General features: G+C 36.4%; 1 protein-coding gene across 2 annotated transcripts in view; it reads right to left on the reverse strand.

The window, feature by feature from the left end:
• Positions 1–25372, reverse strand: part of Znf507 (zinc finger protein 507) — a 33646-nt gene that overhangs the window by 6771 nt on the left and 1503 nt on the right. Inside the window, exons 2-5 of one of the 2 annotated variants that reach the window (XM_046447924.2) lie at positions 25193–25286; positions 17626–19763; positions 16105–16222; positions 12318–12432 (exon numbers count right to left, since the gene is read on the reverse strand). In XM_046447924.2, coding sequence (XP_046303880.1) covers positions 12318–12432; positions 16105–16222; positions 17626–19761 — 2369 coding nt within the window. In that variant the 5' untranslated portion in view covers positions 19762–19763; positions 25193–25286. The remainder of the gene's footprint in view (positions 1–12317; positions 12433–16104; positions 16223–17625; positions 19764–25192; positions 25287–25372) is intronic. The other variant, XM_046447925.2, reaches the window with a different exon arrangement.

The following is a 25372-nucleotide window of genomic DNA, read 5'->3' on the forward strand; positions in this document are numbered from 1 at the left end:
TATTTAAAAATGCCTGGAAATGACACATATCAACATCAGGAAAATGGGTTACCCTAGGAAAGAAGGGGTGAAGAAAAGAATAGATGAAGAAGAAAGAAAACGAGATTTTTATTTTTTGGTAGTGGGGATTGAAATTGAACCCAGGAACACTCAACCCCTGAGGCACATCAAAGCCCATTTTATATTTTATTTAGAGACAGGGTCTTGCTAAGTTGCTTAAGAGCCTCACTAAGTTGCTGAGGCTGAACTTAGCCTCCCAAAACACTGGGATTACAGGCATGTGCCACCGTGCCCAGCAAGGTCTTAGTTTTATCTACAATGTTTTATTTCTTCAAAATGTAGTAAAATGTTTTAAAATGTTCCTTTTCAAAAATACTTTAAAAAAATCATTAGCCTATTCTCTTTAAAAACTTATAGTTTGTATTCTAAGCCTTTAAGATTCTATAGCTTAAAAAAAAAAAAAAAAGATTCTATAGCTAGCATAAGACTGTCACCAACTCACTGGCTACACACAAAAAAAGTAACCCTAATTAGATGCATCATATTTTAACAAAGCCCAGCTAATCTGTTTTTACTAATATGTTTATAAAAGGGCCGGCATGGTATCACCTCCACTGCTCAACCATTGAATATTGTGTCTGTATCTATTGTTTTACTGTCACACTATAGTGTGTACTACCATGTGCTCACAATCTCCCACTTAAGTGGCTCCAGATCAGTCCCTTGAAAAGAGTGATTGCCCTGAGCCACTGGGGCTTGGCACCCAGGTGACAATGGGCAACAGATGCTATGTATTTCCAGCTAGTATCTCCACTAACTACAATGCTTCGATACATGTTGAATACGGCAACTTATAATATAAATACCTTTTTGTTATGTTATACAAAAGGGAAATATACATCAAATCTTGTTTTTTAGGAATACTTGTGTCCTCACACAGACTACTGCCCAGAAACCTCAGCAGAAAACTTTTATCCATAATGAGCCACAGAATTCTGTGTACAGCAAAGGATCTCCTGAGTGAAAAGTCAGACTTATACAACCAGAATTTCATACTTTGGGAAAACTGGGTCAAAAAATATTAAAAATTTATCTTATAGAACATCTCTAATGTTACCAAAACTTATTTAAAAAATAAGGATGATGAGGTATTTAAGTAACTTTTCTTAGAAATAAACTTCTAATTTTAGAATAGTTACAGATTTACAGGAATACTGAGTTCCCCCTATTGTTAACATGTTACATTCGTGTGTTATACCTGCCACAAATAAGGAACAGTGTTGATATAGTATTAACTGATGTCCATACTTTATTCAGATTTCCTGAACTTTTACCTAAATATCCTTTTTCTGTTCCAGAATCCCATCCAGTATTTCACATTGAGTCATCCTGTCTCTTTAGGACCTTCTAGACTGGAACAGTTCTCCTCAGACTTGCCTAGTTTCAATTGACCTTGACAGATGTGAGGAACACCAGTCATTTTTTAAACTGCCTCTCATTTGGGGTTGTCTAATGTTTTTTCAGTGAACCTGGGGTTATGGGTTCTTGGGAGAAGCACCAGAGTGGTGAAGTGCCACTGTCATCAACTCATACTATCAATGTGATTTATCATTGTGGATGCTGACCTCAATCACCTGGCCGAGGTCAGGTTTCTCAGTAAGTGACTCTTTCCACACTGTACACTTTGGAAGGAAGTGACCATTTGAAGCCCCTACTTTACGAGGGGAGTATTAGCCGCCTCTCTGAGGACAGAGTATCTATAAAAATTATTTGGAATTCTCCTGCACTAGTGATTTGTCTCTTCTCACCCACTTATTTATTTGTTCAATCATTATTTCTATCAATATGGGCACATGAATAATTACTTACACTGTTGGACAAAATTCAGTTCATTGCTAACATCATTCCAGCTTTGACCACTTTCCATTAGTCCCTCTGTCCTGTTGACTCTGTCATTTTGTTGGTTTAGTACTTTGTTACTTGCTGGTGCTACAAGATGCACAGGATTATCATTTCTTTAGTTTTTAACTAGTGAATGATATTAGAAACCTAGACTTGGGGGCTAGTGAACTACTTTCATTTTGTAGTGATTTTTTTTTCTGATTTCAAAAATTGATCATGTGGTGGTGCATGCCTATAATCCCAGGTGCTTATGAGGCTGAGACAGGAGAATCATTGAGTTTGAAGCCAGCCTGAGCAAAAGCAAGGTGCTAAGCAACTCAGTGAGACTCTGTCTCTAAATAAAATACAAAAAATAGGGCTGGGTGTCAAGTGCCCCTGAGTTAAATCCCCGTTACGCAACGCCCTCCCACCAAAAAAAACTGATTGTAGAAAATTAGAAATATCCAGGAAAAAACACAGAAAATAAAAGTCACTCACAATTTTATCAATAGATAAAACCAATATTATCTTTTAACATATTTTCTAATATCTTAAAATACATATAGAATTTTTATAAAATTGGGATCATGCAAGCCTGTTTTATTAATATTCCATTCCCTAGTATGACTTAAACTTTCCATAATAACATATTTAACAGATGCCTTGTATCCTATCATTGAGTGGAACTGACAGAATTCTATCCACCAAGACTCTATTACAAGCAAAAAACAGTTACTATGGTTTAGTTAAATGTTACCAGTCCCCCACCAGCATTGTTCAAATTTCAGTTACTAACTGGTACAGATATGCTAAATGACTAACTGTATAGCAGTAACTTCATTGGTAGCTTTCAGTTCATGACTTCAACACAACTGCAGCATCGTCAGTGAACAGTCAATTTGTTCCTTTCAAAGTCTGCCCAAATTGGTCACTATGCTTCTAGTCAGTTCCCTCACAGTCAGCAAAACATACAGTTTGTGTTGTGTCCTTGTCTCCCAGTGATATACCCATATATACCCACTTTTAAAAAATTGGATACTCAAAAAGAGGGAATTGGTGGGAAAAAAATGGAAGTGCAGGAAAAAACCTGAAAGAATAATGCTGGAAGCAAAATTAGAAAGAAATGTCAATGGAATTATAGAACAAATAATTGACCAATAGGAAGGCTGACACTGTGGCCATGGAAGAAACCCTGGATGCACAGCAAGAGGATAAAATAGAAGGTGACCTTAATGGCATAAATAAAGAATATGGTTGCCAGAGGAAGTGATGTTGTCAAGATATTCCACATGGAAGAAGCTCTTGGAGAAGAGCTGAAGAGCAAAGGATAAAATGTCTAAAGTGGATCCAGACTTAGAAAGGACAACTGACAATCTGCCACAGAATAGAAAAGATGCTCACTTCCCTGTATCAAGGAAGAATGCAAGCCCTGTTCAAACTATTCTTGGTAAGTTTCTTTTGTACTGAGAATTGAATCCAGGGGTGCTTAACTACTGGCCACATTCCCAGTCCTTTTAATTTTAAAATTTTGAGACAGGGTTTTACTAAGTTGCTTTAGAGCCTTGCTAAGTTGATGAGGCTGGTTTTGAACTTGCAATCCTCCTGCCTCAACTTCCCGAGTTGCTGGGATTACATGTGTGCACCACCACACCAGCCTTGGCAAGTTTTTTTTATAAAGAGATTTAAAAAAAAAAAAAAACCTTCTGAATAAATCTAAATTTTAAATTATAGTATGCTATGGACTACATCTATATGGTCTCCCAAATTCACATTTTGAAACCTAAACTGTCAAGGTGATGATATTAAAGAGATGAGGCCTTTGGGAAGTGACGAGGTTATGAGAGTGGAACCCTTGTTATGAGAGTAGTGCCTTTATAAAAGAGGCTGATGGAGCTTTTTTGGCCCCATTACACCATGTGAGGATTCAGTAAGGCACCATCGCTGAAGAAGAGCACAATCCCTTATCAGACATCAAATAGGCTGGTCCCTTGATCTTGGATTTCCCAGAATCCGGAACATAAGAAATAAATTTTCATTTATAAATTACAGGGTCTAAGGTATTTTGTTACAGCAGCCTGAATGGACTAAGGTACAATGTATTAAAATATATTTCACACTATATTTATAATAATTGACAATAAGAAAAAAGGTCATAGAACAATTATAATTTCCCTATTAATTATTAGAATTACTTTGCATGGTTTCAACTTGCATGGTCATATTTATGGTCCCACACTATTGTATAAACTATACATATATGTGTGTATATACATATACTCAGACAAAACAAGAAATTTATAAGATAGTATACATAAAGAAAGCTTTAAAACACTACTTAGGTACAGAATATATGACTTGAGAGATGAAAAAGCCCATAATTGGGTAAAGTTCTTAATTCTTCCTAAATTAATCCAGAACCTCAACATTACAATACTAATTTTAAGAGACTAGGCAAGCTCATTCTGAAGTTCATATTTGCATGCATTTATCACTCATTCAAAATAACAAGAAAGTGAATTACCTACAAAATCTTCATACTTAACTCTACTTCTTCACTTCTCCCATAGAGTTTGGTTTAATTTGAATACACAATTGAAAAAAATGTTTTATTATGAAACACATTGTAAAAAGAGTGGTTTAAGGTGTATATGCAGTTCAGAAAATAATAAATACTGTACACAACACCTGCTAAAGGGGAACATTACCACCACTGCAGGAGCTCTTTATTTGTTTCCCCCAAGATCTCATAAACCTTCTTCCCCAATTGAGGCATTGACTTTCTAAATTTTTAATTTTATGATTTGCTTGTCTTCTCTCAGTTTTACCTCTCTGTTATCTCTGAACTCCTATTTGTTTTCACGTCTTTGAGTGTAAAGAGAATATTTTATGTATTCTTTGGTGACCTGCTTAGCTCAGTATTTTTGAGATTCAACCAAGTTAACAGGCTTACAGAGAACCTGCTCTTCTTTTAATTTTTACTTGTGCAGTTTCTCAATTTCCGTGATAGAATGTGAAAAGGTTTTTAATATTCATCTAGCATTGTGGTTATCTTTGTATGGAGTGCTTCAGGTTACCTAGTCTGCTGTCTGAAATGGGAGCTCTCTGTTTATTAGTTTAAATTGCTGAGTCAATTTTTGCCCTGCTTAACTGGTCAGCAAATGCTGTGTTTATTTAAAACCTTTTCTGATGATATGACCTATATCCCTTATACTCAAATGAAATATACAGGCAAGTACAAAGATAAATTCTAAAATACTACTTGTATAATTCCCTTATTTTTTTAAATGTAGATCTGATGTAAAGTGGGATTACACTATAGATTTTCAATCCTGTTTTGCTAATGCTGAGTATTTTCTCATTAAAATTATGCATTTTCAATGGGAATATAATGTTCCATCCTAAAGCATCATTAATTAACCATTTTACTCATTATACAGCTAAAATTTAAAAAATCCTTTTTGCATTCTAAATAATGCTATAATAAATACCTTGTACATCAAACTAAAAACATTGTTGATTATTCTTTAGAATAAAGTCTATTTCTCTCATAAAATTCTTGAAAAGAAAACAAAGAAGTGCACATTCACAGTTAAGAAACAGAACATTACCAATGTATTTTTGAGACTCCCTATGTGCCCCAAACCTTGATGGCCTCCGCATTCCTGGACTGCTGGACAGACTTTTTTAAGCCTTTTATTTGTTAGCATTTACTATGTCAGGGAGAAACCAGGTATAATGAAATATGTATATTTAATTAATAATGGATATTTATGTAAGCAGTGAACCACACATTTTAGCAGTAAATGCTCAAGTTTCTTTTAGAAGTTTATGAAGAACAAGTACAGCGTTCTTCAAGATTTTGAGAATAGTTAAAATTCACTACCAGAAATGCTCTTTTGTGACATGGTTAAATGTTGCTGATGTGACTAATCAATATCCTTTAATATGAATAAGTCCTTAAAATCTTTTTTAAAGGGAGAAGAAAGGGATAAAGTGTGTGCTTGACAAATAAGCCCTAATTTCATGAATACCTTCCTTTCAGGCTATTCTGGGGGCTGGGTTGTGGCTCAGTGGTAGAGTGCTTGCCTAGCACATGTGAGACACTGGGCTCGATCCTCAGGACTACATAAAAAATAAGTAAATAAAATAAAGGTCCACCTACAACTAAAAAAGTATTTTAAAATTAAAAAAAAAAAAGAAGGCTATTCTGAAGGAACACTAACAATGGTGAACATTCATGTCTGGATCTAATCTAAGTATGGAAGGAAAATTGAGAATCAATTGATAACATTAAACACTAAAGTGATTTTCAACTGATTAAATAAGAAAGGATATTACAAAGTTGCATAAGGTGGCCTAAATTCATTTATACTCCCTTTTAACCATTTTATTTTTTTGAACCCAGAGGGGCTTAACCAGTGAGCCACATCCCCAGTTCTTTTAATTTTTTTTATTTTGAGACAGGGTCTCATTAAGTTGCTGAGGATCCTGCTAAATTGCTGGGGCTGGTCTGGGACTTTTGATCCCCCTGTCTTAGCCTCTCAAGTTGCTGAGATTACAAGCATGTGCCACCATGCCCAGCTGCGATCCTCCTTTTTTAAAGAATATGCTTCCTTTAGTTAAAATTTCTCATTTTCCATTCCCTCCTCACTTCTCCTATACAATCCCAGGGAGCAACCCAAATTTTATTAGCATAAAAAATTAGAGAAAACCATTATTACATCATCATCCTGACTTATATTTTACCATACTTGTTTCCTGAAATCCTCCTTACTGTCTACCTTCTTTCATGAAGATGCAAATTTTACAATCATGTGTTTTACTGAGTTGGAAAGGGAAAAGCTGACTCTATTCCGTTGTGACCAAGATACATGTAGTACCCAGGGAAAGGAAAAATGACAGAAAGTATATTTTAAAATAGAAAATATGTCTAATAAACCATTTCTAACCACTGTGTCCAACAGTCCAGCAACATCCACATTTCCATTTAGATAACTTACTTTTTCCTAGCCCACCCTGTGCACTGTGTGTGTGGGGAAACCCAAAGTAAAACAAAATCATCAAAAGTAAGCAGCAGCATGGGTACATTTACCATGATATCACCTGTCACAATTTTGTTTTGATCCTTTGGTAGAGCTGCCAAATGCTCATGATAGAGCTGTTTGGTACTTAATTATTCAAGTCTATCAAGGCAAAGTCATATATCTGACATGAGAAGAAGAAAGAACACCCTGGCAGCTTAGCTCGGCAGTCCTGGTAGCCTGTCAATAAGGCCACTGCTGGAGCAAAGCTTTGGAATGCCAGAACCAACAGAATATCCATGTTAATCAATAATATTCCAACCATCTGTATAAAGATGATCTCTTCCCCATGCAGAAAAACTGTATTTTGGCAGCTTAAAGAAAGCCAATGTAGAAAGTCAAGGTTTGTTTTAATCAGCTTTTTCATTGCTGTGACCAAAAGACCTGACAAGAAAAATTAGAGGAGAAAAAGTTTATTTTGGGGCTCACAGTTTCAGCGGTCTCAGACCATAGATAGCGGGCTCCATTCCTTGGGGCCTGAAGTGAGACAGAACATAAAGGCTGAATAGTGTGGCAGAAGAAAGCAGGTCAGCCAGGAGGACATGGCCACCAAGAAGCAATAGAGAGACTCCACTCACCAGATATAAAATATATACTCCAACGGCACTCCCCCAGGGACACACCCTCTCCAGCCACACTCTACATTCAGTAGTCACAACTCAATTAATCCCTATCAGGGGATTAATTCACTGATAGGGTTAATGCTTTCATAACCCAATCATTTCATCTCTAAGCCTCATGCATTGTCTCACACATGAGCTTTTGGGGGTTACCTAATATCTAAACCATAACTAGATTTCTTACAACTTGGGTAAAAAACTTGGGTCTGAATTTTTCTACAGGCTTTCTCCATTGCTAATAAGTCCCCAAACTCCAGGATGCTGGTTAAAATAATCCTATTTCCCAAGCCTGGGACTTTATTTGGTGAGTCTCTAGAGCTGGTCAAATTAGGAACAGTTGCTGTGAGGGGTATCGAAGAAAAAAGAAGTTGAGTGTTTTACAAGTATGGGGCAACTCATAGGATTTGAACATACACACAAAGATTTCAAAAGAAATCTTGCAACAGGGTTTGTCTTATTACACTCAATTTATTTTCTATGCTGAGAGAGAGAGAGAGAGAGAGAGAGAAAGAGAGAGACAGACAGACACTCTTAAGAGATTTAGCAACCAAACTTGGTGTTTGGACTTTGTTAGGCTCCTAATATAAACAAAAAAACATTTAGGGGAAATTGGGTATTTTTGGACCGTGTATCAAAATTGGACCCGTATTAAAATAATTTGAGCTGGAAGTGGTGCTACCTGCCTATAATCCTAGCAACTTGGGAGGCTGAGGCAGTAGGACCACAAGTTTGAGGCCAGCCTCTGTAATGTAGGGAGGCCCTAAGTAACTTAGTGAGACTCTGTCTCAAAACAAAAAACAAATAGGGATAGAGATATGGCTCAGTGGTAAAGTACCTCTGGGTTCAATCCCTGGTACCAAAATGTAACAAAACCAAAATGATTTCACACACACACACACACACACACACACACACACATATGTGTGTGTGTGTGTGTATAAGTGTATATATTTGGGCAACTCTTTTATACCATGAAATATTTATTTTCAATAATAAATTTTACAGTAAGTTTATAGAACCAAAGCAATTTTATACATGAGATAACCTGAGGCACATATCAGCAAGCATTTACTGAGTAACTATTATGTGTCAGGCAGTATGCTGAATGATTTAGTGCAAAGTCCACCCTCTATGTCAAGTTTTACCCTGAAGAGTGTTTTGGAACCTAAATATCAATATAATTATGTTGATAAAGGAAAATGGGTTAAATGGTATATGGTTAGAAAACAACTTGGTAACCACAGGAAAAGATTTTATTCTCCACAAAAGTAGTATTAGGGGATGTAAATGGAAAGCAGGGGATTCTAGTACTGCAATATTAAACCAAAAACAATCTATTGTTTGAAAATTCTGAAATTTTCTTTCAGAAAAATTTGGGGGCCACTGTTATATCAGGTATAACTACAATTGGTGTGTGGTTAACATAGAATAAACACAAAGTTAGCTGAGTCTTGCAGAGATTGGGATAGGATGATGTCATTTTAATCTTTCCCAATCCTTACACAGAATGGTTTGAGATGATCTCATGACTCCATGAACAGGAAGAACCAGTTCCTTCAACATAACAGAAAACATTCTGGGGCTTCACGAATATAATCTCATTCAATCCTTGCAAAGCCTTATGAGCCAGGCAGCATTCTCCCCAGTTTCATATAGGGCATAAGACTGAAATAACATTCCCAAGGTCACTGGGAGGGTACAGGAAGTTTGTGGTTCAGGCCTGGGTCTTTTAAGCATCAGTACTTCCCATGACACTGGATTGTCTCTGAAGCAGTCAGACAGCACGGGGACCTCAGCAGTGACAGTGTTTCCACCTGGGCATAACACTTCTATTTTAAAATAAGCTATGCCTGACTACCCAGGAATAGGATTCTTTGTTTCCCAAATGATAAGACAAGTCAGCATTTTCTTTCTTTTTTAGTTACCAATGAATCACTGGGAAGAGATAAAGACAAACCTGGGCCAGTGACTATTAGGCAAGTACTGTTTCCTGGCTGCTTATTATGTGTAGCACTTATTATGGCATTCCATAGACTCTTCACCACCTCAATTATCTTCATTTTATAAATGACAAAACCAAGCAAAGAGAGGGGGCACAGTTTGCTCAAGGTTACAGATCCCCTAAGTGAGCTTGCTCACCCAGGACTCTCTGTCCCCATAGCCAGGACTCTTAGCACATAAAGCTTGTATTGTCCAGATTACACAAATAGATTGAGTGAAGGACTAGAAAGGCAACATAAAAAGCAAGGCAAGAGGAAGAAACAGGTGTTGCCACTGCAGATATCTATTACACAATGGGCACATATCAATACATGAAGAAGCTTTTGTGCCCTGGAAAAAGACTAGTTGTGCAACAAGGCATTTTGCTGTGTAAGAAATTCACCACTGCTTCTTATGAACAAAATGTAGGAACCAGAAACGCTTAGAGTATGGACTCTGAGAAAACCAACCCAAACTCTGATCATAAGTGAACCAGGCAACAAAACTGAATGAAGTAGGTAGGAAATAAGATAGGAAAACTACTGTGACCTTTAGATTAAGGCTCAGCTCATGGCAAACTATATGAAAGTGAAAAGAAAGTCCTAGAAACATACTGGAATAGAACACGTTAATTTATAATGCTCTGCAGACTACAAATCCCATTACGACAGAGGAGGATACATATTTAAAGAGTTTAAAGAAGGTTAAAAGGAGTCACAAGGTTATAGATAATGAGATGCTACATGAAGAAGGTTCTCATAGGATGTTGTCCACTGGTAGGAAGATCTAAGGATAACTGCAACCAATCCCATGAGCCTATGACTATTTTAAGAACATAAGAAAACATCCTTAAGACACCAACAGCTACCAAAATGAGTCTTATAAGACTCATCAATTTAGGTCAACACAAAATGCTGCATAGAATCAGAAATCAATTATTATGAGTCTCTTTTGTAAATTTATCATTAAAATCCATAAGTTCCCAATAAGGAACCAACTGAAAAAAAAATTTATCATTATATACAGGTTGAGTGTACCTTACTTGAAATGCTTGTGACTAGAAGTCTTTCAGATTTTATATTCTTTCAGTTTTAGAATATTTGCATATGATAATGAGGTATCTTGGAGATGAGATCCATTTCTAATCAAAAAATTCATCTGTTTCATATATACATTATACATATAGCCAGAAGGTAACTCTACCCCGTACTCTTCTTTGTGCACCTGTGTTTTGGCTTTAATTCACTGTATGTGGTCACATGTGGAATTTCTACTTGTGGCATCATGCTAGCACTCAAAAAGTTTTAGATCTTTTTTTGTGTGTGGTGCTAGGCATGTGCTCTTCCACTGAGCTTTACTCCTAGCCCTGGACTTTTGGATTAACCTGTACTTGAGAGAAGTGTTTGTCTACAAGCTCCATGATAACAAAGATGATGTCTCTTCTCTTATGAATACAGTCTCAGAGCCTAGCACAGTTCCTGGAACAAAATATTTGTTCAATGTTTCTGAGTGAATAAATGAACAGTCTACTTCTAGACCCAGAGACTATCTCTGCCCAAATCATGTGAATTTGGCATGGTACATCATTGCATTTGAGAACAAAGACACAGAACATTAAGGCAGAGCTTTCTCTTTATATCAGAAAATACTAGTATCTCCAGTTTCTGTGATGTTCTCCCAGTATGAATCATAAATGAAATACGTTCACTTCCACTTATCATACCTTATGAATTTAGGACACTGAGTTACCATTAATAATGGCCTTCATTATGCCTGGAAAAAAAAATCTTTCTTAGGAACTGTAATTTTGAAAATACTACAAATGAAAACAAAGATGCTGAGGTCAAGATCAAATACCTTCCACTAAGCAACTTAGTAAGACCTAAGCAACTTAGTAAGACCCTTTCTCAAAATAAAAAATAAAAAGAACTGGGGATGTGGCTCAATGGTTAAGTGTCCCTGGGATTCTGGGTTCAATCTCTGGTACTCAAAAAAAAAAAAAAATTAAAAGGGCTCAGTGGCAGAGCACCCCGGTATCAAAACAACCAAAAACAACAACAAAAACCCCACCATATATATAGAGAACTCCTTGCTATAGGCCCAAATAATGCCATTTTATGGCATAGTCTGTCAGGTTTTCATGTAGATTAACAGAGCAACTTTTCCACACTCATTTGTGTCATATCTATTAAACTTGGGAAAAGAGTTGAAACCTGAAAAAATGTTTTGATGAGTGGTTAAACTATGGCCTAGAACTATCAGTCACAGAATTTGGTTAAGTTCTGATGTAGGAATCTTACGTTACACTGTAGCTTCAGGTAAAACAAACCGCATTTGGACACTTGGAGAAACTCTGTAAAACATCTGTATCTTCACATATTTATTTTGCAGTACTGAGTATTGAACCCAGGGCCTTGTACATGCTAGGCAAGCACTCAACCACGGAGCTATACTTCTAGCCCACGCCTGTACCTTTATTATATGCAAACAACAGTTTATTCTCAAAAAGCAGTTTATTTAAGAAATAATGATTTCTGTTTATCAGAATCCTGAGAATGCTTATATTTTCTCTAAATACAAGGTGTAATTAGTTTTTATGAAAAATCAATAAAATTAAATTATTATATAGGACAGTTAATTACCCTTTTGCAGTGAATTTTACTTTTAAATAGTAAGGATTAATTATTTCTATTTTACTTATTTACTATACAAAATTTTAATATAAACATTGAAATTCCAGGATCATCACACTTACCTGTACGGCTTGTCAGAGTTATGAATTCGTCTGTGGTTTCTGACACCAACATATGTTGTACTTGTATAATCGCACACATCACATCTATACTGTTTCTGGGTTGAAGACTTACTCCCTAGACAAGGTATTTCAGAGTTTCAGAGATAGGTTTTAATAAGATTCAAATGACAGCATTTATATTCCGTTGTAAATGAATATTTATACACCAGAGAGTACTATTATTTTAATCAAGGTTTTCTTACTGTTTAACAAGTTTGAAGTGGCTTTATAGATTGTGCTGTACCTAGACTATCAGCAGATATAAACTGATCATCATCTGATCTGTACACATAGATAAGGCGGGTTTCTGCAAAACCTTATAAAAATTCTAAAGTATACTGAACTTGCTTCCAGCTGCCCTGCTGGCTGTATAGCAGTTATATTAATCAGAGATCCACTTTGATCAGAGAGGTGTTAAGTCTAATCAGCATTGGATACAGTATCCTAAGGAAACACTGGTTTGAAAATCAGCTGTAATTTATTATAATCCAATATTATAAACTTTAACCACAAGTCATATATAGCAAACTCAATATAAAAAGCCTAAGCTGGGTGTGGTGGCGCAAGCCTATAATCCCAGCTACTTGAGAGGCTAAGGCAGGAGAGGAATGAAAGTTTGGGGCTAGCCTGGACTATATAAGTTTTCTCACTCTGTGCATTTACAGGTTACAGCTAACTGTCAGCTATCAATTCAACATAAGAAGAAAAGCAACTACATATTTTGAGGGGCTCTATTAACATAGAATAATTACATTTAGTAAACTGACACTTTACAGGGACAAAGACTATAAATACGCAAGTTCTCTGAAATGCAGGAAATATGGATCCAATGAAAACAGACCATACTACTAACTCATTCTGCAACAATAGGGCTGAGTAATTTAAGTGTGAAAATACAAGTTGAATAACTTGATCAAATGAAACTGTTTCCTGAAGATATCTGATGCTTTATTTATTCACTGTCAGCATAAAATCCACAGGCTATTCCTACTCAGAATGCTTTATATTCAGGAACAAAGCAAGCATTTAAGCTCAAGAATCAGGCAGAGCAGGAAGAGCTATGTGTCCCTTGGCAGGAAGAAAGCTTAGGTAAAACACAAGTAACAGGGTGTAAGAGCAAACTTCGTGGTACAAAAGAAAACCTGCACTGAAATTTTAACAAAAAAAATCCTTATGTTACATTTAAACTTTTTAAAATTGAAATTTTCTTTGCCTAATAAATACTGCCAGGCAGAACAAAATATCCTAATTTCCTGGTATAAATCTATAACATTAATACATGTACTAATCATAATTATAATCTAAGTATTGCTCTTAATTGGTAGGTTAAAAACTTGGACTTGATTATAAATGGCACTGTTCCAAATATAGTTTAAAAAAAAACTTGAAAAAATGAAGTGTGAAATATTGGATAATGGTTTTGTGTGAAAAATATTACAGATCAATGACAACTAATAAAACTGACAGATGGAAAAACTTAATATAGCACAGAATGAGAGCTTGTGCTACTTCAAGCAAATGTTTCCAATGAAAAAGAAGATTGGATTTAAAGTTCAAAAACTTGGGCTTAGTCCTTGCTCTGCCACTTACTACCAGTATGATTATAGGTAAATTATTTCACCTCTTGAGGTCTCAAGTTTTCTTATCTACAAAACAGAAATACTAGAATCTCATGCATGGTTTAGTAAGTCATGTATTTTTCCTTCACCAAAGTATGTACATTTACTTGCTTCTCTGGGTAGTATCTGCCTTGTTACTGAGCTGTAGATTCTTTGAGGGTAAGGATCTACCCGTTTGGTTTGCACTGAATACCCATGGATTGGCAAATTGTGGGTTTCTGAGAAAGGTCAATTTAACTGAATTTCAAGAATAAACACCATGCCAAAGTGCTTTGCTTCACAGGGCCACTGATGGATTTTGAAGATATACCCATCAGTCCACTTCTGACTTCTTCACTGGGCTGGATTCCTCAAGGGCAAAGATGCCCGTCATTGTATATCCAGCACCTGGCACTACTCTTGAAGGGCATGCCATGCCTTCTGGATGAAGGAATGCCTGAAGTACAATTACACTGGACCTATGTGTTGAAAGTTATGTCCAGAGGTATCGGTGGTATAATAATGGGCAGACTGGGGATCAAAGGAGACATACATCTCCTCTCTTGTTTAATAAATTGACTAAGTGGTTAAAGAAGTTTTAACAAAATATGACTTGAAAAGTTGTTCTGTCATCTGTCAACCAGATTTCAAAATAGCTAATATTGAATTAATAAAGTACCTATCCAGGTGGAAGTATGCAGGAAGCTATTGGCAACCTGCACTGTTTTATACTACTATGACAAAGAATAGCCAAGGAAGTTTGCAGGGGTAGGAAAGAATGGTAACCAATTAAAAACTGATACATTTAACTCTAAGAAAAAGTATAACCCACAAAGAAAAGAAGTTGTGAGATGGAATATGGTGGGCAGATGCTAACACTGTAAAATTACGGTTATTTTAATTTTGAACCAATGTTTTATCTTTTTTTATTAAAATAGTGACTTTAATCTATGTACCCATTCAGATTTAAATTTTTGTTGCTGCAATACGTATTCTAGCACTGGTATTTAACTGCAGGTGACGCTACTGAGTCATTTCTTCATTAGGGATTTATGGTCCAATCATTTCTAAATGTTTTAATGTCTCCTTTATAGGCGATATGGAAACATAATGAATTAAAATAAAAGGAGGCATTTAGGGCTATTTTATAAAAAGGAAACAAAACTGTTTTAGCTCAGCCATCTATTGCAGAAACAGATGCCATGTCATAAACTCCTTTTGTTTTGGAGAGTTTTACAGGGATGACATCTGTTTGACAAGAGAATTTTGGTACTACAGTGGTGTCAAAATCAGTTCTTTCAGAAACATTGTAGAATCAGTTATGCTTTCTGGGGTATAATTTAATGAAACATTATGGTAAAACATTTCACTCTGCAGTTGTTTCTAACTTTAATTCTTAGGAAATCTAAACAGGAAAGTCACCCCAATATGTTTTATTTCCCATAAACACTATGTACCACACTCGAGACATTTAAAGTATATCAATTTAAGTGAGCGGATGCAAGGAAGTACAGCTTATTACACTTTATCCCTAATTCTCCGGATGTGGCATCCGCCTTTTCATGGAACTCTAATTAAATCTTTTGATTCTAATATTCCTATTACCAGAAACTTGGCTGACTGGTACCTAAGTAGTACATAACGTTTGTGTGTGTTTTTAAATAATGCAGATGAAATCTGGCAGTATACTTAGAGAAGAATAAGATCACAGCAGGAAGCCTCAGTTAAAGTTTGAGGTGGGGGCCTACCATCTGCAAAAGTTATGTTTGCTTTAGGTCAATTGGTGCTGGGAGAGGGAGAGGCTTCTTTCTATGCTGCAGTTTCTCTGGCTTGCTGATGTCACCTTCTGAGGGTCTATGCTATAGCTTGGCTTTTACTGGAGAGCATAAATTTTAATTGAAATATCTACCTGCACAGTTTAAGTTGAGTCCTTACTAATCTAGCCCTACTTACCCAGGATCTAGTAATAATTTACTGCATTTAGTGCATGAAATTTTCTTAGGAGCAAAGGTAACAATCACTCACATCCACAGTATAAAAACAGAGGATAATATATGCTTTAGTCCTGAAAATAACCTATGTGACAAGTACGGGTATTTTTTACTGCATATACTAGTCATTGCAGCCTGTATTTAAAAATGCACAGATACCTTCCTGAACACATTTTCCATCAGTTGTATCACTGGAAATTCTTGGCTCATTAGAAGCTGCTATTGACAAGGTGTCTGGAAGGCTGTGCTGTTCTCTCTCATGATTCCTCAGCTGACTCTAAAAAGTTGAGAGAAATTAATATGTAAGTTTTCAATAAAAATACACATCCAATTACTAGGAGGCTGTGGAAAAAGCAGCTAATTGCTTTCATGGCCTCCTACTGAGAACATATTACCAATATTTTTAAATAAAATCTGCTAAATGACCATTTGATTGACACATTTCACAATTTATAGAAAGAAATTCATCAGAAGGGTCACAATCGCATCACAAAGGCAGCTCCTCTTTTTATACTCTCTGAAAAAAGGAAGTTACCACTTCTTAAGAGGTGTTTATGCATAGCATAACATATACACATACTGGTAGGCCCAGAGCTGGCAGGAGCAGAGTGCTCAGGATAATGCAACACTTCTACAAAAATTAATTCAGTCAGTAACCACTAAACTTTATGCTAATTTCTGTCTTTAAACATCAAGCAGATGCATGAGAGGACCTAATTAGAACTGTTCCTCCAATGATATCCTCTTCTATTTCTACTCTACAAATCAAGAGTACGGCAGCAGCAAAAAAAAAAAAAAAAAAACTTCCAGAACTTGCCTTTATAGTCTACTTGGATATTCTCCTTGGAATTTCATTAGGGTAATTCAAGCAGCTGGATCTCTCAACATTTTTATTCTTGAATACCTTTCTTTTAACCACCAACTCTGGGTGATCTGACAGGAAAAGTCTACCTTCAGTTAGTCAATTAAGATATATTTTAAATTTTTACCAAATTTTCAGAGATTGAAGAAGTTCTAAACCAATGATTGATTCAACGGATGCACGTTTTCTTTACAAAAGAATGAGGAGCATTTCATACTAGCTGTTTCATTTAAGGTCAACAATAAGATGAAAATCAGGCAGCATAAATAACCCTTGAAAATTCCTTAAACTGCCCATTAAACATAGAGTATGTGACTTTATTTCTACCAGACTCTCTTTTAGTAAGTCTAATACAGCCCATTTTCCCTTTTGCAATGATATAAATCATTGTTCATTGTATAGCAGCTAATATAACTGACTTGCATTTGGGGGCCATGTAAAATGAGAAATACACATTTTTCTGGGGTTAAGTAAGTCAAATGTGTACATGACGTCAATCCACTGTATATACATTCCCTTGCAAATGAAAATCAACACTTTAAAAAGATATGCACATTAAAACACTGAAGTAGTAAATATAAAGACTATTAAGGAGGCAGTAAAATGGGGAACGAATTCTGGAGTGGAAACTATGAAGGCCTGGATTTCAGTCCCAACTTTAATACTATTTAGCTGGGATCCCTGGGGCAAATTATTAAACTTTTCTAGAACTCATTTTCCTTTTCTATAAGATGAGGTGGCTGGACTAAATTAAGAAAGTTCCTTCCTCACTCTAAAATTCTAAAATCCTCTGAAAGATTTCACTAACCAAGGCTTACCTTATAATGAAAGGATTCTTCACATTGTTTACATTGGTATATTCTTGTTTTACAGTGGTTGATCATGTGGCTCTCCAAATCTTTGCTGTTGTCAGCTATGTGCTCACAAATAGGACACTGATATGGCTGTCTCTGTCGATGAACTCGTAGATGCTGCTTGATGTAACCCTTGTTACCACTTGTATAGTGACATAGGCGACAACGGTAAGGCCGTTCAGCATTAGGGATATATTCTACCACATTGGTTCCCAACAAACTTGTATCACTGTTGGGTTGGCACTGGGCATTGTCCTGCAACTCTTTCAAAATGTCATCATCTGAAGCATTTTGATCTGTCCTTTCTCTCAATTTTTCAATTACAGTAAGTAGGGACATGCTGATGCCTGTCTTAACTTGTCCATCTGACAATTCCTGTCTACCCTCTGGAAGTGCTACCAAGGTAGAGTTGCTTTGGTTAAAACTAGTTAAGCCATCTGAAGAGTTTTTAAGCGGTGACATCATTTTTGAATATGCTGCCAATGGATTATCTACTTGCTTTTGTCCAGTATCTGGATCTAAGAGGTTTATATCCCCATAATGTCCAAGATTGGCTCTTGTTAGTTCTACAGCTCGTATAGGCATTGTGACAAGGGCTTCTGCAGCTAATGAATGTAGTCTAAGGGACTCAGAATTTGTCCTTCTTCGGCCAGGTGGGGCATTTTCATCAGTAGCTAAGCCTTTACTTATTAACTCACTGTCTTTCTTTTCTGGATTGCTCCAGCCTATGATCAACCCCCCAATGTCAACAGTACATTTGTCAGCATGATAAATGTCATCAGTTTCTCCACAGCCAGTCTGGGTTTCTGTTGGGTTCAAGTTTTTCCCTTCTTCAATTTCAGTATTCATGAGGAAATGTTTCTGTGAAAGTGTTTCTTCTGCACTTGGTAAACGCTCCACTATCACATTAACATGACCTTTCTTATTTGGGCTACTGCTGATGATTTTCTGTGCCGATGAAAGTAGGCTATCAGCAATCAGATTCTCCTCTGAATCAGAGATCACCTCTAGCATTTCTTCCTCATTAGGGTCAAGGGTAACTGACTGACTTAGGTCTACGCCCCCTTCTGCACTATGTTCTAAAGCAGATGAAGATGACGACAACGGTTCTGAGCTGCAAATTTGCACTTGTACTGATGGTCCATTGTGGATACTCAGTTCACTGTCTCCAATAGCAATGACTACTGCATCAACCCCACCTGGTGCAGCAGATACTGAAGAATCCAGCAAGCCGAGAGGCTCATTTTCATTTTCAAAGATTGGATAGGAGCAGTCAACTTCCCCTGCATGTTTCCAAGCATGTGTTTTCAACATTCTCTGCTGGCCACAAGTATAACTACAAAACAAGCATCGATACATGCCATATTGTTCATATGCATACCATTTCCTCCTACCCATTTCAGTCACGGATGAAGTTTGTACAGTATGAGTTTGCGAACTATCCACGTTTATTGGGATGTCAGGAATGGTTTCATTATTTCTTTCAGTGGTTCTTGGACATGAGGAGTTGGAGGGGCTTATGCACTGTTGGGCTTTGGACTGGATGTGACTATTGGCTTCATTTTCATGGTCATTTACCACGTGAGCTTCAAGCTCCTCTTGGCTTTTGGATGTAATATGGCACTCTGAGCACATTAATATCACTTCATTCTGCTGACCATGCTGCTTGATATGGTCTTTTAACACAGAAAAAGAGGATGACAGAAACTTACAAAGGCTACACTGGTAAGACATTGCCTTCCCATCATTCTGGGCAAGAGAGTCAGGTGTGAAATTTGCTTGAGACATCTCAGCCTTTCTAATGTCAGCAGCAGGTGACTGGGTTACTTTTGCTGGAATTTCACAAAGTTCTTGGGTTTCAAGACAGTGTGCTGTAGTATTTGAACGTGAGCGTTTTTTCCCAATCAGAAGACATTTTTGTGACTTTTCATGCTCCACTATCTTGCTTAACTTCTGTATAACATGAATTAATGGATCTGCTTTAGTTTTTCTTTGCTCATCGATTTCTAATGAAGGAGTGATGATACCTTCAGCCGTCAATATAGTTTCTTGTTCCCCTGTATCTGGCACCAACATGGCAATACTGCTGCTGTCTTCCATATCTAGAAGGATAACATACAAGAGTAAGAAATACCGGGTACAGGATAATTACAGGTATGTAATTCAGGAGATACATGTCAATTTTGGTGTCTAAGGTAATCTAAATATTTTCTAAGGTGGGAGTTCCACATCAATGTAACTAGCTGTCCCCAACACAGAGTTAAAATGCTTAGAATTCCACTTTGGAATGTAACCTCCCACCAAATTTGATGATGAAGATCTTGCCATCCTTTACATATTTCTCTGGAAATAACTTTAATAACCTTTATTTCCTTTTTTCTTCATCATGTTTGCCTTCGACATCAAGTTGGACCCAATCAGTTCTCTGTCCCTTTATGTACAATGCCAAAAACAAAAATAACACAGCCATTCTCAGAACCTGTGGAACCACCTCAAGTTACTGTGAAATGTCACTCTTTTAAGTCATATGTTTCCTGAAAAACTATTTCTTAAATCAAAATGTAGCTATAGACTTTTTTACTAAAATCATAATTTTTTCCCCTCCTTAATCTTTGAAATTATAAAAAAAAGCATCATGTAATAAAAGACACAGTGAATTTTGAGAAGTACTATGCAAATGAAACTAAATAAAAGCAATAACCCAGTTCCTTCTTTTACTTCCTTTGATTTATCATCCTGAAGATAAACCACAAACTATGCTGTGGTTTTTTTTCTAGAGGTTATATTAGTGGCCAACTATTACTCATACCCACATGCATGTTCTTTTTCCTGAAAGGGAAAGGGCCATCAGAGAAGGAAAAAGTTGATATCCCAGTTGTGCTTCAGGTCCAGAAATGAACAGAGTCCTTCAAAGGGCTTATCTGTAGGTCTTAATAATGCACTATGACCTCGGAAGCCTCTAAACATAAAATGCTCATAAATTTTTCTGCCTAAGACTCAAATACTCTTTATATTTCCTGGCAGTACTATCATTTTAAACATTTCCTTTGGCTTAAAGTGAGACTAATTTGTTGACTTGGATCACATTTTTAAGTTTAGGCTTTTTTCCAGCAACAAGTTTTGTTTTTCCACATTTAGGTGCATTCTGGAATCTTACTCACAACATACAACAAATGCCAGCAAAATTTTTAGTGGCACTAGCTATAGACCAAAGACCATGCTATTCTTAAACTTTAGTACAGACTTTGAGTTCTTATTTTAGTTAGTGAATCATGGCTCTTCTTCCCCACATGGCTGAATCAACATATAAAGGTCTTTCAGCCCCTTGCCAGAATCATACCTAACCCATCCTTCTAGACCTCTAACCAGCTTCAGTACTAGTTTGCCCATATCCACTTTGGCAGCAATTGCAACTTTCCCTCTTATTTTCTGTTCTTTCTGGCATACCAGTTTTCTATATCTAGGTCCACATCAGGCAAAAATGCAAACATTTTACTCTTGGCTTCTTTAGTATTCCTTCTTCCCTCCTTGCTAATACTCTGCCCTATGAAATCAGCTTTCTTCTTTTCAGGGATTGCTTCTAATCTGCCTCACAGCAGGGAGTGCATTTCACCAAGGGTACAACACTGACAGTGATCCCCTTCCCAAAGGCCAATGGGCCTTCAGCTACTCTCTCCCCAAACCAACTCTCAAAAGAATAAGTTTCTTTTCATCTTTCTCAGGTAGAAAAAACAAGTCTTTTTAGATTTCTACTCAACCTTAAGTCACTGAAGAGGAGACCAATGGGGGAATAATAGTTTCTTTGGAAAAACCCTTTGCCACTTCTTAAATCACTTTACTGCCTTAGAAATGCACATTTTTAGGCCAAGGGGAATTTTGGCTCTTCATGTGACCACTGATTTATTTTTTGGACCATTAACTTAAGGCTATATTTTTTTCAGTTCAATGGTTTCACGCAGTTACACAATATGTTTAATAATAGGAATCCCCAAACATTCAGTATCTTGGACAAGATATGGCTCACCACTGTAGACCAAAGGTCTCCTCCCTTGAAATGTAACATCCACAGAGGCTAATTGATAATCGGAAGTTAAAAGTGAATGTTTGCTCAATAGACTTGGCACACCTACAGTTACAAAGGTGACTCAGTTACCGTACTTCTACTTAATGACATAATAGGAAGGATACAGAGCAATGCAAATTGTTCCCCATGGATATTTCAGTGTGATCCTTGGGAAGAAAAAAAAAAAAGGAAAATAAAGAGAAGGAGGAGTTCATCTAATCTCAAGTCTAAAAGAATCTGACAAAACACTTAAAGCTATGTCTGCTCAGGCATTAGGAGCTAATGGAAATTTGCAGCAGATGCTCCAATTTTCCCTGAACATTTATATAAGTATCTCATTTTAGATGCTGCATACATTTGGGGAAAAGTACAGTAATGGCAGCTATAAAACAGATATGACAACATAAAATACATCAGGAAACACCTGAGAAACCAGTTTGGGTCCACATGCAAAATTAATACACAAGTCAAAACTCATCAAGACAAAAGTTGTTTAAAAAAAAAAAAAAAGGCAAAACAGCTCATAATAAAGTATACACAGAAGGCACATTACCTTAAAGCTGACCCTCCAAATTTTGACAAAAATTTTACTTAGACTACTCATGCAATCACATCTATATCTACCCATCTATATATACAACACATCAAACAAAGTAAAGTTTATTGGAATAAGAGAGATGAAAATAAGGAGTATATGTACAATCCCAGTGAAAACAATGACTATAATATGGATCACTTGAATACTATCCGTGAACTCTAAGAGATGGACTAAACACAACCTAAAAAAATTACCTGGATAGTGGAGGGGTGGGGAAGGTGGAGACAAAATAAAAATGACAACATCTGTGAGTGAAGTTGTGTGATGAGTGCCCAGAAGTTCAATATATTATTCTTTCCACTTGGGTGAATGTCTACATTTTTCATAATATAAAGTTATTAAAAAAAAAAAAAAGTTATGTGCAAAGCCCAACACAAAGTAGCAGGAAAAATGGAAACATTTGAAATTCATAGTACTCACAGTTTTAAACCAAACTGAGTGCATAAGACACTGAAAAGCTAAAAAGAATTAAGTAACAGCTTTTGAATGAAGTAATAATACACAGAGTAAAACTGACAGAGGGCAACAGTTAATAGCCAAATCCTAAGAGAGACAGAAGAGCTCCCCTGGGCTAGGAAGGTATGCAAAAGGCTTTTTGAAGAGGTAAGACGTACACTGGATCCCAAAGGATGGACACTGTGCAAGACATCATCCATTTGCCCTGTATCCCCCTCTCCAATCTGCATTCCGCCCAGGAGAGATTAAATCATTAGTCTTCCCTGACCTCTAGTTTCTGGTTGAATTCTGCCAATGGAGAGTCTTACAGATCTAAGGGATACAGGAGAATGAGAACAGGATATTCACTGTCCTAGATCCCTGCCTCTAAGTTGCCCTGAGGACTGTGTTCCTCAAAATAGCCACTTCTCTCCAGATAGGCTGCTCTTAAGATTCTGCTTCTGGTTCTGGGGCCTCTCCCTTCTCCTGATGCAGCTAGGCTCCCAATAACTGTTCTATCCCTGTGCTCTGCCTACATAATTCCAACACTTTTATTAATAGTATCTTTGTAAATATACCCTTCTTGCATTAATCTAATTTGAATTTGCCATTTTCTTCCTTGGAATACTTCTGATACAAGGATAAGATTGACAAGAAAGGCAGCCATAACATTATTATATTTTTAGAAGTGAGAATAAGCATGCTATCTAAGGGTTAGCAAAAAGATCAAAATGGCTGCATAGGAAGGTTCACTCTGAGGACAGAATACTAGAGGCATAAGCAAAACCCATTGCTTGTTTGAAATCATTAGAAATGATAATAGATCAAATATATCAAACTGTTACAAATAAAAAAAATTGCATCCCACACCAGAAAAGTTCTATAACCTTTTCCACAGAGTCTCTTAAATCTTTCTTTGACAATAGTAATTCTCAGGCAGAAGCTTAGAATTAATGTCTTACCCAAGAAAAGTTAAGAGCTAAATTATTTCCTTATAATTTGCTGTTTGGTTTATTTGTGTTTCTAATTAGTTCCTTTTAGTTATAGTAGTACAGTTATCACAAGTCAAATCAAGTTGAACAATGTGGGCCTGGAGAAAAGGCTGTAATTTTCTGTGTATATATAAAAACAGTACAATATGATATAAAGAGTCTTCTCTTTCACACTCAGAATTTGTCTTTTCCAACTAGAAAAAACATTGTGCAACAGAAATAAAAGCCAATTCCCTATTTTTTTCAGAGTCTCATAATTTAAAAATATAAAACATTTGTTTTGCTCCAGACAAAAGGAAGTAGGGGACAAAAGCTCATGTGTCCCTTCTCTATAGTGCCCTTAGTTAGCTGTGTGACTTTAGGCAAGTCACTATCTCTGTGGGTTTTAGATTATTCAGATATAAAACAAGAGGGTGGAACTGGAGAGACTTTACGGTCCCTGAACTATAAACTGCTTATAAATAGTTACTGGGAAACTGCTTAAACTTTATAGGTTTACCTTACTAATGTCAGCTATAATTTATATGACTTAAAATCTCCTCACACAATGTAATTATTAATTGTCACTTTGAAAAAAAAACTGAGTGTAAATATCACAAGTACATGAATTTCATAGTCTAGAATTCTTAGCTGGCAGCTAGCCTGAGAGAATATTCTAATTTGGCAGCTGCAATTAAGACATAAGGTCTAACTAATATTAACCAACATTCAGATTTACTATGATTTGTTGAGTACCTATAATGTGCCAAGCATAGTGCTGGAGACTATAAAAATGATTAAGAGGAAATTCTTGTCCTTGAGGTACAAGTCCAGGGAGTAGTGCCTATGCAGATTTTTCTGTGATGCTCATGTATTTCCTGGTAATACTAGCCTTTTTTTTTTTTTTTTTGCAGATGAAGAACTTCAAAGATGTAAAGTAATACATCTGAGGCTCACAGATATAAAGTAACGAATGGTTTAAGAACTGTAAGAACTGGAATACAGCTGAGTATGGCAGTATATGCCTGTAATTCCAACAGCAAGGGAGGCTGAGGCAGAAGGATTGCAAGTTCAAAGTCAGTCTTAGCAACTTAACGAGACCCTGTCTCAAAATAAAAAGCATATGTATTTTAAAAAAGAGCTGAGGATGTGGCTCAGTGGTTAAATACATCTGGGTTCAATCCCTGGTACCACTCCTTCTCCCCCCCAAAAAAAGAGAAAGAAAAAGAAAGAAAGATCTGGAATCCAGGCAGGACAATCTTATGCTTTCCCTAATACAAGTTTCCTCTCAACTTTCAGTGAGAACATAAATGCATAAAGTTATTCATACTGAAGAGTAACAGCCTCTCACAGCTAGGCTGCAAACATGTTAATGTATTTGATCCTCATAACTCTTTGGGACAGGCTAGGTGGTGTTATACAATTTTATAAATATGGAAACTCAGTGAGGTTTAAGTGACTTACCCAAGGTTACATGGTTGTTAAGTGGCAGAGCCAGTGTCTTTCAAATCAATTTCTGAAATTAATACAGTCCCTTGGATCAATCTTCAAAATCCAGCTGTGGCCAAGAATGAAAGTATACAGTATCAAACATTTCTCTTTTTTGGTGAAACAAAGTAATGATTAATTTGGGCAGTGAAAAAT

The sequence above is a fragment of the Marmota monax genome, unplaced genomic scaffold (genome assembly GCF_021218885.2).
Source record: "Marmota monax isolate L192 unplaced genomic scaffold, Marmota_monax_Labrador192_F-V1.1 WCK01_AAM20220418_F8-fsc00101, whole genome shotgun sequence".
Classification (NCBI taxonomy): domain Eukaryota; kingdom Metazoa; phylum Chordata; class Mammalia; order Rodentia; family Sciuridae; genus Marmota; species Marmota monax.